Source organism: Ischnura elegans, chromosome 1, assembly GCF_921293095.1.
Source record: "Ischnura elegans chromosome 1, ioIscEleg1.1, whole genome shotgun sequence".
Lineage (NCBI taxonomy): Eukaryota > Metazoa > Arthropoda > Insecta > Odonata > Coenagrionidae > Ischnura > Ischnura elegans.
In genome coordinates, this window is record NC_060246.1 from 36,794,197 (window position 1) to 36,810,386 (window position 16,190).

At 37.5% G+C, this 16,190-nt stretch overlaps 1 protein-coding gene across 1 annotated transcript; it reads right to left on the reverse strand.

The window, feature by feature from the left end:
- Window positions 1-954: 954 nt before the first annotated feature.
- On the reverse strand, window positions 955-14,600 carry LOC124158862 (elongation of very long chain fatty acids protein AAEL008004-like). Its single transcript, XM_046534248.1, has 6 exons — window positions 14,488-14,600; window positions 6,575-6,631; window positions 6,098-6,203; window positions 5,408-5,544; window positions 3,878-4,054; window positions 955-2,022 (listed from the first exon to the last, which is right to left on the reverse strand). Exons 1-6 carry the CDS (start codon window positions 14,560-14,562, stop codon window positions 1,849-1,851), a joined length of 726 nt encoding a protein of 241 aa, XP_046390204.1. The 5' UTR covers window positions 14,563-14,600; the 3' UTR covers window positions 955-1,848.
- Window positions 14,601-16,190: the final 1,590 nt, after the last annotated feature.

Consider the following 16,190-nt stretch of genomic DNA (forward strand, 5'->3'; position numbering starts at 1 on the left):
TGAGGGAACTCCAGCAAAATTATTACATATTTCTCAGTAATTGGCTTTCATAACTTTTTGGTACACTAGGAATGGCCACCCTATATACAGCAAAAACCTCCGTGCAAAAAAATATTTTCATGGTCCCAAGAAGTTTGTCATAAAGGGGTTTGACTGTAACTAAATGTTTCCAAGGCAGAAATCTCTGTTGCTTTCATGACAGCCAACCCATGTGCTTATAATTGTCTCGGACTTCCCTCTTAAGTAGCCACCATCAGCGATGCCGACTTACAAAAAATGTTGGGGAAACAAAAAAAAACGGGGAATTTCTCTGGGAAATTTTATAAGTAGTGAGTTATAAGTTTTTTAAGCATTTTAGAAGAGTCATATGAATAACATCAGAACCCTGAAAACTCGAATCTCGATATGTGGACAATCCGGGGAAAATCAACAAGCGTGATACATTTTTCCTCACACCCAAAACGAAGTTTTGAGGGAGCTCGGGCCACCTCAGGCCCTATGGAGTCGGCACCACTGGCCACCATCTATTCATAGCACCCTCTCTCCCATGTGACAGAACCATTCACAAGTGAGAAATATGGAAAAACATGGTGGGCAACCACAAGGCCGAATCCAGGATTTTGTTCTGGGGGGGGGGGGGGGCACGATGTTACCCATGATACAAAAAAAATTCAATGATAATGTATTAAAAATTTTGCCTGTGTTTTATAGATCTGGGTGGGGGCACGTGCCCCCAAATCCCCCACCCAAAATCTGCCTATGTGCTCCTCTCTGCTATGGGTAACCATCTCAATTACTTTTCCAACAGCAAATACATTTTATTCCAATTACTTGGCTCTCCAGGACTTGAAGTACATATCTAAATTTTGCTTAAATTCTTCTGATTGTATGTTATATCAACATAATATGTATGTACATATTGAAATTGAAATGCATTGAAGAAAAATCATAAAATATTTCTTTATGATTATTTATTAACATTTTAGATCATAAGCATTTTACGTATAAAATATTATACTCATAACAGCAAATCTGACGTTCTTGATTGCAAAACCCCAACATATATACAAAAATAAGTGCAACAAGATGGACAGCCGCCAAAAATTGCACTTTTAAAATGTGTTCTTTATATTTACATGATATGGAAGACTTGAGAGGACCCACTTGGGTAGTGGTCAACATGAAAAGTTTTTACTCAATTCTTCGGGATTCAACATTTTTTTAGACACAATATTATTACGTATTTCAAATTTTCACAGATCTAAAACCGGGGAAAAATAAGATAACTTAATAAAAAAGGGTAAACTACAAACTTTTCATGAAAGACACACACCAGTAACAGCATCCAAACAAGCTTCTTCGGTCCTCATAAATATAGGCGAAACTCGGTTAAGTGAGCAATGGATGTAAAAAAAATATGCCAAACTCCTCCAAATAAAAAAACTTGAAGGCAACTCGGGTGTTTTGTAAAATTTTCAACATTTAGTCACACACCATACAGTTCCCTTTTTGAGTTTACAAAACATTATTTTATGCATCTACATGTAACCTTTCCTAGTAACCTCGCAAACACCTCTGATGTTCCAGAATGTACAACACCTATGTACAACTTTCTGTTAAAATGTCAACAGCAATTTGTCATTGTCCCAACAGTTCCTCTTCAAACAGAAACAATCTCTAGGCCACACTCCCACGGAGATATGTGCAGGAAGTAAGGTAACAAAACTTGTGATTGAAGAGTATAGTGATCCACGTCATCAATTCAGTGATTTCACTGCAGTTTTGAAACTACTCTCCTCAGGGCATCACTTGTCTTTTACAGGTCTCATAGTCTCTATTTGTGTACTTTTATTTGTCTTTCCTGTGAGTCACTGTGCTTGTGCCATTACTACTTGCAGACATATAACCATTGAAGACACCATTGGAGTAGCAGTTGGAGTAGGTCTTGGAATACTCAGTAGTATAGCTGGATACACCATTGCCATTTGCAACTGTTGTACCATTGCTCTGCTTTGCAACAGTCTGAGGACAAAATAAAACACAAGAATTAGATATTAGTAAGAACTATAACTATGTAATGATAATCTTATACTGTAGAAGTTCATTACTATCATTTAATATACCATGACTTTATCAACTAGATTGGGTATCTGTTCACTCAATCCAGACTGGTGTTTATAGAAGGTACTTCATCTTCCATTAAACTTCATTGCCTCAGACAGTCATTCACGATACGATTCCAATTTTCAAATGCAATGACAGATAATACGACTGGTACTCAATCTCTTTATGAAATTCTCATTTCACAAAATACATTGACCACCATCTGCATACTTCATTTACCATCTACACATCTACAAAACATGATAGTAATGGTTCAACTAAGTCTGGAGCCTCCCAGCAGTTTGCCTCGGCATAATGTATAAAATTTTTTAATGTATTCGATGCACACATTCATACACACATGCATACATACATAGTATTGCAATCCTAAGATTGGTTCTCCATTTCTCTTTATACCAAGCTGATTCTTTCAGCCTCCTCTTTCCTGTACCCTTCTTGATCTCTCCTAAGCACACCCATACCACACACATTCGTGTCACTACAAAATTCCCTTCATCATTAAATTCATCAAATCATTAACAGTCCATGCACCTTCCTTACTACCCACACATCATGGACTAAAGGAGGTTCACATGAACTGCATACAACAGCAAACACCGGACTCATTAAAAGATATGCTTATGTCAGCAGCCCAATGTGAGTGTAATACTGACTAGCTTAGTGTCAAACTCCCAATTTTTACCCTTTTTTCAGTCCCCTTTATTAAAAAAAAAATATTTTCCAGACTTCAGCTTGAGCTTTTGTTTTGCATTAATGAGAAAAAGGCCAACAGAAAATGTAACTGACCAAAATGAAGAATTGAACACACAAACGTCATATTGGTATCGTGTATGGTGAATGGACAACAGCCTACCATCCTCCAAGTGCTAATGCAAATGAACACATACAAAGCCAAAATTTGCATATATTATAAGTTTTCAAATAAGCATTGCAAAATGACCTTGTGAAGTTTCAAGATGTAGTATTTAGGACCTAATTCATTCAACGTGGAGAACATGTTTCAGGTGAGATACTGATGTGCAAGAGTAGCAAGAAATACATCCCATAATCCACTCTTTAGCTTACTAGCAGAAAATAATTTGTAAATATTAAAGATAAATACAAATTATCAAGGAGTAAATTGAGGAATTTTAAATTTACTAGCCACAGGTGTGCAGAAAATGATGGTTTATCAGCAAGCATTTTCTTTAGAAACGTTGTTTCCTCGCAAAATTATTGACAGCTCATTGGAAAGCGAATAAAATTGTAAATCACTGTTGCACTTTGTGTAGTAGGCTATACTCATAAGCATAGGACTAAATATTTAAGTATACAACTCAAATCCTACTTTGAATTCATGAGCACATTCAGTGTGCATATAAGTTCTAATTGTAAGTCCGAACACCAGCAATGACAACACGGGTACACATGATACTGACACCTATCAAATCAATCAGCCTCATTGGTAGCAAAGGGGAACACGAAGGGAAAGTCTATGGATCGAATCTTGGATGCTACCTATGCTGACCTATTATTTAGAGTATATTATGACAAGTATTTTGCCGAACTTTTTGGAGAACAAATTTTTACCGGAAATGAATTGAAAGAATATTGGCATTTTTACAGTGAATAACTGCAGCCCATTTGATGCTTGTTTTGGTAGTCATATAGAAACACCTATTATTATTGCCTTGCACCTTGCACATAAACTCAGTAGTGGCTGTGCATACACAGAGCCCAATGCATTAACTCATACTTTAAAAAAATAGCTTACCACTGATGCAGCTCCGCTTCCCTTGCCATCCTTCTTGTAGCTGGTCTTGTAAAAGTCAGAGAACAGGAAAAGAAAGAGGATACCATGGAATCCAATCCAAATCATGAAACCCTTGGGATAGTTGCACTCAATGAAAAGTAGCTGGAATTGATGTACCATGATCAACACAAACTGAACCTGTGGAACAAATGAGAGAAATCAGAAAATTTTAGGTATATAGAAAGAGAAGTGGACATAAGAATGAGGATAAAAAAGGCTGGGTAAATAACGGCAAGTATACATCTACATTACATATTTACCCACAAAGTAAAAATTATATGCCACTTTTATGAAAATTTTCACTAAATGTTCAAGCACTTGCATTGGAGGAATACAAATGGCAGGGAAACAATTACATACATGAAACAAATAAATTATAAGATATAATCAAATTTAAAATGCCTAAGAACTTGGGAACCGTATTCAATTACAGGATTTATAATTATTGTCTGATCTTCATGATCTTTATATTAAAGTTAATTGTATGATGAATTATAAATATCTGAGAAGAGAAAGGGGAGCAACTTGTGAGCAATGGGTATCTTCTTCACTGAAATTTGATATATCTCATTACATTAAAGGATATAAAATATAGCAAGCTGAAGAATAAACAATTTTGGGAATTTAGAATCCCACAACAAGAATAAATTATCAAACAAAAATTAAAGTGAAATATTTCAGTTTATACTGATTAAAGCAATTAGGTAACTCTCACATTATGCTACTTTTTTACGTCAGAGAAAACTTTCTTAGTTAATTATGACCAAATTTGAACAATATGCATGCCTTTCTGGACTTTTTGAAAAGGTTCCAACATTTACCTATTCTGAAGGTAGTGTATTGTAGTAAACTCCTTTTTAAGCACTTTTTATTATGTAAACCTAGTTTTCCTGCATTTTAGTGAAAAATGAGCTAGTTTGGTATTACAAAAGTTGGATTAATTAAGCTATTAATATAACAACAGCATGTGGTTAAACTCATTTTTCTTAAAAATAAGTGGTTGCAACAAGAATCTTATCAAAGCAACACACTGGTATAATGGCATCTCTTTCCAAGTGGTATTTCTGTTCTATTCATTAATGCCAATAGTCACAATTCCATTAGGATTCTTTCATGTGCCCTTGCCATACGTACCTCACAAAAATTCCCATACATTGCCTAACTACTTAGTTCTCCATAAAATGGTCAACAAACAAAAAACATATAAAAAATACCGAGGAGAAAGCCAGCCTTTCAACGAGCCGCAAAATGTTCAGAGAATAGAACATCTTCCCTAAATTAAGAAAGGATGCACTATGCTCATCATTTTACCTTCCTTACATGAATGCATCTGTGCATGCTAGTTACAGATATCTACATACCTGAACTTCAGTAATAACTAACAGGAAGAATAGAGACAACAGTAGTTTTCAAGGTGCACAACTAATCAACCACACTCTTTAGCCAAATAAACCTTACATATAATACACTTATTGAAGCTTCTAGACTTACCATCTGAAGAGTGGTAAGATACTTCTTCCACCAAATGTACTTCTGGAACTTGGGTCCCATAGCTGCCACCATGTAGTAGAAATACATAACAATGTGAACGAAGGTGTTCAGGAGGGAAAAGAAAGTGCTGTGGCCACCTGAAATCAAATAATAATTTTTTTCTGAGATCCATGTAAGAAATCAGTCAAGCAATTAAATATCACTACATTTAAAGCCCTTAAAATCTTCCATTTAAATATAGGATGGACTACAGAAGTTCCCATATTAAATGCAAAAAGCATTTATTAATGAATAAGAGAATGAAAAAAATTATTAACAAAACCTGACAGTCAGATATTTGTAAGGTCATTATTGTATTATGCACATCTCCTTCAAAATATGACTAACAAGCAAGACTATATCAAAAGAAGATATGTTAATAGTTCTGCAATAAATGACTGAAAATAAACATTGTAGAGTAGAATAAAGTTTTAGAATCAAAATATAATTATACTACTTTAAACAGCTAAGTTTGAACTGATGAAAAGCTACTTCTTAATATCTGTGATTGAAAATAATAATGCCAAATGTAGCCTTTTAATTATGTAGATCCCTGTTTCACTATGCTGGTCCTTGTAAATCCTTTTGCAGAGTGAACTAACTAATAGCTGAATAGGTCTGCTTCCATTCTTCCAAATTTTTGGCACATACCTGGTGCGAATTTCATTCCAAACCACACGCTCATGGGCATGCATCCGTGATGAATGACGTGGAGATTAGACACATGATTATTCTTTTTCCTCAGGATAAAGAATAGCTGGAAATGAAAATAAAAAAATATGAGTGAGATGGAGAAAAAAACTGAGGAAGCAAAATTTATGCAACTTCAATGGCAGAAAAATGATGAACCAAGCGAAGAAAAAGTTTGCAACAATTTGCATTGGAAAAATTCATAATCAACCCTGTTGTGGTCACTGATGACATGATTGAAGCTGCTTAGTAATTAAAACTGATGTAATGAGGGAGAAAAAATGCTACAGGAATTAATAATTTGATAAAATTGAGACAGCTAAAGAATCATAAAATGAAAAATCATTGAAATAGTAGTTTCCATTGATAGTACATGGAATCTTTTGGTAACTTCACGACTGAAAATAAAATTGATAGTGATTAAATAATTTTACATACCGTATCGAAGAACTCTGTGAACTTAGAGAAGTAATACCACCAACAGGTGCGGGCCATCTGCAAAGGGAAAAATTTTTAGTCAATATTTTTGTCACAAATTTCACATTTAAATAATAGAAAAATATACCTTTTGAATGTATTCTTATTTACAAGAAAATATATTATTTTTAAGTGATCATAAGAAAGATGCATGAATATCATAACTAATTTCCCAGAGTTTGATGATCGGAAGTGAAACATATTTCTGACTTTCTAGGGGAAAACAAAGAAAAATAACAGCCATGGAAAATTAAACCGAACAACATAACTGAAGGAACCTTGATTTCTTGCAGTGACTCCTATATTTATTTAATAATTTAATGCCATGATAAAAATACGGCAGTTGAAATTACACATCCCATGTTTGCTATTTAGAAGTTTTATTGGTATTATGGTTTAAAAATTTATATATAAAATTTATACATTTAAAAATAATTATTAATTAAAATTAAAAATCATTATTACAAAAAAATTAGAAAAATCAAATAAATTTTCTAAATAAACTTTTCAAATTTTGCCGCCCCATGAAATCTGCCGACCGGACAACGTGCCCCCTTGCCTAGGCCTAGTTCCGGGCCCACCAAACAGCATGTTTGAACGCGGGCTAAGGAGGAAATGGAAATCATTTTCACTTCCTCGTGAAAACGCCACACTTGCACTGATTGAAGGCGAGTCAAGCTTTCATGCAGTAGTGCGCGTCACGGACATGACTCACGGGAAATCGGAAACCCCTGGGACGAGCGAAAGAGCGGACCGCAACAGCGACGCGCCCAATCATTGCACCAACCGGCTCCCTCGAAAGGACTTATCCATCCCCGACCTGCGTGCGAGAAAAACGTTCTCCCAGGCGAAAGCCAGCATTTCCTCCTTTCACGACCAATCCATAGCCTACACCATGTGCTCGCAAATCGCTAGAGCAACAAAAAACAACCGCTTTGTCTCATTTATTATCCCAGGCTTGTGATGATTCCACTCGAGACGAAATCATATCAGAAATCTCTGATTTCATATCTGGTGCTTTCCACTGTCCAAAAAAATAAACCATCCAGATTTTCCTGCACGGGTAAGCAATGAACAGATTCATCGGCTAAAACATCAACAGAACGTGGGACCACTCTAGAAGTTACACGTGACGGCCGACCGATCACGAGACGCAGAGAGGAGAAATCCCACGAATATGGGGAAGAAAATATATAAAAAGGCAATTGTGGACGGAATAGAACGGGATAAATGCTCACAAAAAATCACTAATCAATAAAAGATTATTGACATGCCCTGAATAGGAATATTTCATACAACGGGGTCCTTGTTTTCTATACGCATCGCAACTCTACTTTACCATGTAAATATTATTGTGCAAAGGCAGCAAACGAAATAAACGTTTCTCAATCAATCAAAGAGGAGAAATAGCACTTGGATTCGAGGATCCCTGAAGACAATGGGCGGGTTGAAACGTTGGAAGGAGATTTACAGACCCCGAAGTGAAACCAGAGAGGTCTTCAGCAAAGTCTCAGATTTAATCGGGAGTGGATATCAGTGCATGGATTAGAGAAATGGCAACGGTGTCGACTTCGTATTAGCGATGGTCAGATAATGCTAAACGATGCCCTATGATCGTCTATGATTGAGGATCACCAACGTCCAGCAAAAGTGTTCCAATGTATAGACCAATGACCTGAATGGAATGACATGACAATCTTTGATCCTTGAGTTAAGCCAAAAAGTTACGCATCCGACCAACTCGGGAAGGATCTTCGAGCACTCTATTTACAAACACATAATTTTTTCTCAGCTTCGACTATTAGGATAATACGGCGGCTTGGATGAAAAATTACCGAGATCGTGCGCAATAGGCAAAGCACTTCACAAAGAAGTATCACCCCAAACTCGAAATTTGCTCATTTTCCTAACCACGTACGAAGGTACGGTTCTGCTTCAAAACCCAATGCCTTTATATCGCCTTGACCTTTCTCGTTGAAATTCTACATAATTCTTGACACATGCTATTTCCCACATCGTACTTAAATACCTTAGCTAAGAAAAGGGAATATGGTAATATATGGACCGAACATTATCCTGTTGCCATTGTTACGAAAACCAAACATGTGTGAATAAATATGATAAAAATGACTGATAGTGACGAGTGAATACACTCATCTACCAAGCAGCAACTTTCGTCATGGCATCGAGAAGGTAGGGTAAAATAAGCTGGGCGGTGATTTTTCCGTCGTTCGAAAAAGCTAATCATTGTCTACTAAGCTATTCGTGTCACGCAGCATGGGGATAAAACCAGCTCTACGGCCGGAAGAAATTAACTCGACAGGGAAAAGCAATCATAGCTGAGAAAATCATCACGCTATCCTTCGCGCAAAAGAAGTTGCAAATGCAAAAATCGGCTCTCCCAGGGCGACCGAACAGGAAACAAGACCCATAAGGTAGGAAGTGCCCAGTAGGGTGGCAAGACATCCCCATTATCGCTCCGCAAGGAGAGCGACATTGAGATTTTTTCCTAGGCTACGAGAAGGACGACTAGGAACTGCACAACCCTCAATGATGGCGATAGTGGGGGGGATATCATAAGTTGGCGATGAACACGTGGCCCTTTGCCCAGGAATACTGTTTGAGCAGAAAGGGTAATTATTCATACCAGACTTGTGACGAGATTTCTCCTGGCCTAAAAAATCACAGTGCCACGCAATTTGAATTGCACCATGCAGCTCACGGGATTAGCACGAAAATGGTCACGCAAGACAAAGACAGGCTACTAGCTGAGATATTTGCATAACGCAGGAACAAGAATCTTTGCCAGAATCAAGACAAAGCTGACGCCATATAATATTTAATACGTACGTATAAACATGATATCAGGTTATATGGCCACAAAAAGAAGTCTAGCTCGTCAATAAAATTTATTACTGTCATATTTCTTCACTCATAGGTTCCACAATGATGACAGCGCACAAAGCAACCATTTAACAACTGAACCACATCCACTTGTTCAGAAACGGCGAGGAGTCTTTTTTGGAGCGAACTTTTAGCGCCTCATGGGCGTCTCATTATTAAGATGACAATAAGTTCGGTTTCCAGTCATTCGCAATAGCTTACAAGAAAAATTTACATACAAAGGTATAAAGCTCCGTTAAAAGAGAGGTGGTTCCTGCTATGAAATAAAAATAGCTGAGACTGTAGAAAAAAAACCAACTAACTCACTGGGATGAACTTCTGAAAATCGATTTAATTGCATCGATGGCGTTAACAGGAGCAGCTACAAAAACTAAGCAAGAAGTCTAAATTCCCCGTTGGGCCACGGAATATTATTTCACGAAGTAAATAATCTGAATGGCATGCAAATCTTAATCTTCAATTAGGGTGGCATCCCTCAGAGAAAAAAAATGCGACGAATTGGGTTACACTGAGAAAAAACTAAATCAAGTGATATCCAGAATAAAATGTGCTAAAACGAATAAAAATTAAAGAAATTGGAGTTGACAGGGAGAAAAAAACTAATATCGTGACACTGATAACCGAATGTGAGACACATTTTCGTCAGAAAATGATTATTCCAGCACAATAATGATCTCAACGATTGAAAAGGGGTTTGAGGAAACAAAGTTCAGCGTTAACGATCTCTTATTATGAGGCTCTAAACAAATTTCAGGACGCTTTCTAAAGAGAACATATTACATCCTCCATAGGCAGTATTTATTATTTTCTGCCTACTTAGCTATCACTTTAGTTTTAGGCTTAGGCAATTACCTCAAAAATTTCCAAATGCAAGGAGTAGATTTTAGTCAGAATTTGCCTGAACCTCAAATATTAAAATATTACATATCAGGGGTAATTTCTTTTTAATTTCAGGTATAAAATAATGCATAAAAGGGCCTGCTTAATATTGTATACCCTGAGTTAAATATTAAGTTAGTAGCATACATTTTAAATGATTAACAAAACACGACAACAAAGAAAGTTGAGCGGACTGAAAATTCCTCTTCAGGCTCTAATTCCGATCAGATTGATAGCATTCTACTCGAGTAAAAAGTATCTGTAACATCTTCGAGATCCGACCCAAGACACAGTACTCCAGTCATTTCTCCGGTGACGGCGGATTCTCAATGGAAGCAAAGGAATGGGGACTTGAGAGAGGCAACGTGGAAGTTCACGGCTCTCCGATAGCGGAAATCCTTCACGTGCCGCAGCCATCTAATTCTGCAGAGGAGTCACGTTTAGAGGCGACCTGAATAGTCGTCGCGCCATCGGTGCCACAAACACACAGACATGCGCGGTGACCGAAGGAACGTTACTGGTCTTCGAAGGACGTCTGCTCCGATCGCACTTGCAACAGGATGGTTGGCAAATCGCGGGGGAAGTTTTCATTTCCGCAAATGCATCGCGCGAGACGACAGGCATGACAGGGCCAGAGCGCATATCGATCCCGTGGAACACGTTCTGCATGCATAAAAATACATATGCGAGAGAATTAGCGGTCTGAATTCGAACGGAGGAATGACTTGACACCCTCTTAGAATTGAAAAAAAAATGATGAGCTAGGTTCGAAAGGCTTAGTAAGATCATAATTGGAACGTTACTCCGACACGGTATAGAAATTAAATATGAGAATCCCTTGGATGGAAGCTAAATCAGATTTTCAGAGATAAAATTTTCCTAGAGCTACATCTGCATACTATCCCGCAGGCTGCGTGTGAAAAGGCGTGTGGCAGGGGGTGTTGGGACACCAGCCGTCAACATATAAATAGCAAATGCTCAAATAAAATTACGGTTAGCATTTATTAAAGTCCTTTATGGTTCGGAGGAAAAACGAATTCCCATATCTAACCGTTCGGCGAAATATCTCTCTTGATGTATCGCTTCTGTCGGATCTGGAAATATCGAGGGGCTGTAATATGATGTTCTCCGTGTTGCTCCTAAAAATATCCATTCCCAATTGTTCAATCAATCTAAGTCTAGCAAGCAGTATCTGAGTTTCTTGCGATTAAGACAAAAAATAAATAAATCGCAAAAATGCGCGAAATTTTACGTCGCCGGCATGATGTATTCCATTCTAAACAATCGCTCGTAAACGGGAGGAAGACAAAGGCGCGTATCGCCAAAGTAAAATGTAGGGGCGGTGTTAACAATTGTTCACGCCCCTCACTGCGGTTGGATTAGGACTGATTAAATGCTTCGCTATCGACAATTCGAAATATGGCTTGAAATTTTTAAAAGCGCTGGTCTTTTTATTTTTCAAGTCTCTCAAATAGAATAAACCTAGTAAACTGGACCATTTCAAAAAATTATACTAAATTTCGCATTTCCTGGGAAAACTGCGGATGACCAAAGTTTCCTTACGGGAACATTTCCATCTGTTAACGACTAGATTATCTTTCTCTAGTATTGAGAAAATGTCACACAAAATAATCAGTTGCCTACCTGCAGTTTACATGATTGCTTCTCCATTGATCATCAACTGTCCTAAACCTGAAGATTGCCAGATATCTTTTTCCTTGCACTACAAGCTGCTGGATATTTTGATTATATTTAATTTTGCTTAAACCGTGGGTGGGACTTGGAGACTTATTTTCTTCGATTTCAATTTTAATATTCATATTTCACTACCAGTATCCACAGGCATTAAGAAGGATCTTCCCTCGATTGAGCTTTTCTACTTTTCTTTGCCCACTTCTCTCACTACACCTGTTTTACCGGTCATGAAAAGGTGATTGCAATAATATGGTGTGACCTGCTCCAAAGTGGTTATGATGATCAGGAGACATTGGGTCACGTGGCAGCCAATCCTACGCATGAATGTGCAAACATGTGCACAAACACAAATCCTAGGTCATTGCGTCACCACAAAAGAAATTATGATTAAGTGTTTTTGTGACAGGTCTCGCCCAATAAGAAAATTACTGCGTCATCTTTTCTAAACGCAAAAATTCACATAAATTGAAGATTTTTGGTATGTCTTCAATAATGAAGATTTTATTTGAGCTTAAAATTGCGACCCATCATAAATAATTAATTCCATCCCTCAAAAACTACGCGAAAGTTTTTTCCTCATCAATTGAAAGAAATCGTAATATCCGTACCTTGAGGTGGTTCGAATGTATATAATTGCAAAAAGTAATCCCTTAAAACAAAATATATTCTGTGTCCTATACACGATGGACGTATAGGAAAAGTTTTAACCAATGCATAACACTCGGCAGTACATCACTTCGGGAAGTATAAAACAAGCGCGTACATTCCTCACAGAGCAATGAGAGCGTTTCGACAGCTTGTGTTGAAGTACAATCAGTAAGAGAGACTTTATCTCGGAAGCACAAGTTGAAATTAAAAATAGTAAATTTCATTCCTTTATTAATTAAAAAATTTAAAATTTATTACTCAACAAAATAATTTAAAAAAATGACATTTTCGTTCAATTAACGTTATCTTCACGTTTGTCGTCACACCATGAATATTTTCCACGGCATTTTCAGAAGACGAATGAATAATCAGCAAAAGTAAAGATATTTCTGATTCCTCCACGGTCTGTGGGGCAATCAGAGTCTAAATGAGGTAATCAATAACCAAAGAATAAAGATGACATAAAATAGATAATTAATAACTAATACAAATAATATATTAACCACGATTGATCATCGTTATTTTTAAAAATCGCTAATTCCAAGAATGATGATATAATGACCACATAGAGCCTTCTTAAACAGAGCGACTTGAGAATGGACAATTATTGAAAGCTTGAAAATTTCTCAACATTCGAAGTTTGAATCGCGTATGAAAATATTTTTTTGGCCCAGCACAAGATGGGCGCGCTCCCACGACCTCCCCTACTCCCTCATTCACCAACCGGCGTTTCGAGGTGAACGACTAAACTCACCGAGTCGGTAAACTTCAAGGTTTTCGAATGGCACCGGCTGCTGAGCGATAGCAGTTCCATGCAAAAATGTTTTCAAAGCGAGCGGCTGGAGCCAAGAAATTGACCTACCAATGCCCGTCCAGGTGAGATCCATTGCGCAAGTCTGTTATGACAAGAAGCGGACAACAATTTCGAAACTTTAAAACCGGAATCGGGGGTGACGCATGGAAAAAGCAAGCTGCCATTTCGAGGCAGAAGGGTAGAAGGCCTTCGCGTGCGGTTTAACTAATAATGACAGATGAAGCATCGATCCCCGTCCAATCAAATATATTTTTCGCACACCAAGGATAACAAGAACAACGTTCTCAACGGAACCCAAATCCTGAACGTGCAACACCTGCTTCACCGGTCGCGAAAACGTGATCAGAGAACATAAAATAAATTTGTTACGAAGCTTTTATTATGATCGCGTGAAAGGGGATGCCAAGAGCAAGCCCTTCCCTTGATTGCCCGTGATATCCCGAGTAAATTCAAGGGCTCATAGTGGAATTAGAAAGCATTCTACAGAATTATTTTCGAGATGCAGAGGGCAAGATTGAGTTAAATGTGTTGCCTTAATTATGCGTCTCAAATATCCACAGACTGAAATGTTAACGTAAAAAAAATCGGAATAAAATATACAGAACCAAATATAATGATTATAATGATGAAAAATAACTCGCAATTGGATGAAAAGCCCAAGTGAAGCATATCACTTTTCCCTTTATTATCTCCAATTAACACAACCTTCTACAAGGATAGTTTCGGTGAATCAAGAGTATTTAATTTATCTAAATAATTCTGTTAATTCGGGAAGGCTATATCACCACCTGAGCTTAGAAGTAGTCTTCTCGGTTTTTGAGGGAGAGAAAAGAGAGGAAGGGAAATATTACACTATAAATCAATGAACGACCTTCGCCATGGTTATTCGCAGAGAATTAAAAAAATATATATTTTGACTTTCAAGCTGACTTACCCGTAGACCAGTGGGGCTGTACGTATAATCGACAGGTTGGCAGCGGAAACTGTAATGACCAAGCCATCCGCTCATCAGGTACTGGAAAAGAACCAAGACTGGATTAGTTTTCTGCCGACGAATATTAAGCAAGAAAATAAAATCTAAAACTCCTGGATACACCATTAGAGATACTTTGGATTTACATAAAAGAAATAGATTAAAAATAAGAAATGTAAAGTATTAAATACATTTCGCATTTTCAAGTTATACAGAGTTGTCCGATTATTGAGACCTTTCTCTAGTTTAGCTTAAGTGCAACCGCAATGCATGCACATCTACATCATAAATATGATTCAAAATATTCTCAAATAGGTCCTCAAACTTTGAGTAAGCTGCAATAGACCGAGATCTCATGAGATGCACTATTGCCACAGTTTTCAACCACAATCAAGCAATTTAAATAAATGGAGAAAAATAATAAGGAATGGAAACTCAGGAAATTTAGTTTAGCCCAAAAGACTATCTCGACATGAATTCGGACCAAACCATTCCGCAGAATAGAGAATCAAAATTTTGTGAAGACACTGCATGTCATGAATTCTCTGCAATGATGACCAATGACAATGTGTTTTGTTCACACCTTGATCACCGACTCGAAAATCACACCACTATTTTAGAGAGAGAGAAAAGAGAGGAGTAGAAATATTACACTATAAAGCAATGAACAATCACAATATAATGAATGAAGCATGAAGGAAATGACCCTGCGGTAAACAGGAAAAGAGCTCTTCTGCACTATTTACTGGGAAAACGTGTCATATTCCATCAGGCCAAAAATCTTACAATAGACCACAACTGGAACTCCCTTCCTATGACGTAGAACAGTTGGATACCTCAATCTTTTTATGGAATTAAAGCCGGCCTTAGAACAAATGAAGGGTGACTTAAGTTCTCGCTAGAATACACTTCGTAAAATCCTCGTGGTGGCTACCTAGCTTGGAAAGCCATCGCAGTGTTAAGCCATGTTAAGCTCGGAAATGAAACCGCCGTTGATCGAATGTAGTAACTGCATCTTCTACTTCGCTCCCTTAGTCACTACCGGCTATGCCGATCGTTTCAAATCATTAAGTAACACTGCAGCGGAGCTTCAAAAGGCGTCGAGTAGCTTTCACGTCGAAAAGAAAACAGCTCTGCGGGAGGAGAGAAAGCTTCAACCCGCCTCGGCCACTCGACATCGTCCGCTGAAGACGAAGTTTTTCGAATCGAAGCAACTTATTTTCCTATCCTTTCGAAAACTCGATTCCGACACACAAAATGCAAGAACGTACGGACACGGCATAAGATGTAAAAACTAAAGCCTGAAAAGTATTTATTTTGGAAGCCTTCCCCCAATATGCATCGTAAAAATAACACAGCTTCTATCAGACAAAGGCGCCAGGAATGAATGATGCCACGACTGTACCATAAAACATTCGAGAAATAGGAAAAAGGCCCTAGAAAAGGGATGGCACGAAATAATTATTAAGTTACACTCCTTTCAAACAAGCGGTTGCACGTTTTTCCTGCTGCTACTCGTAATTAAGTTGTTTGTACTACTTGCGCGTGATCATGTTGGGATATTGCTTTTTATTTGACATATTCTTGAGGCCTCCTCGCTAAGGTAACTAAAGTTAAGAACAATGATGCTACAGCGAATAAGCCGTCATTGTTTAAGAAAACAT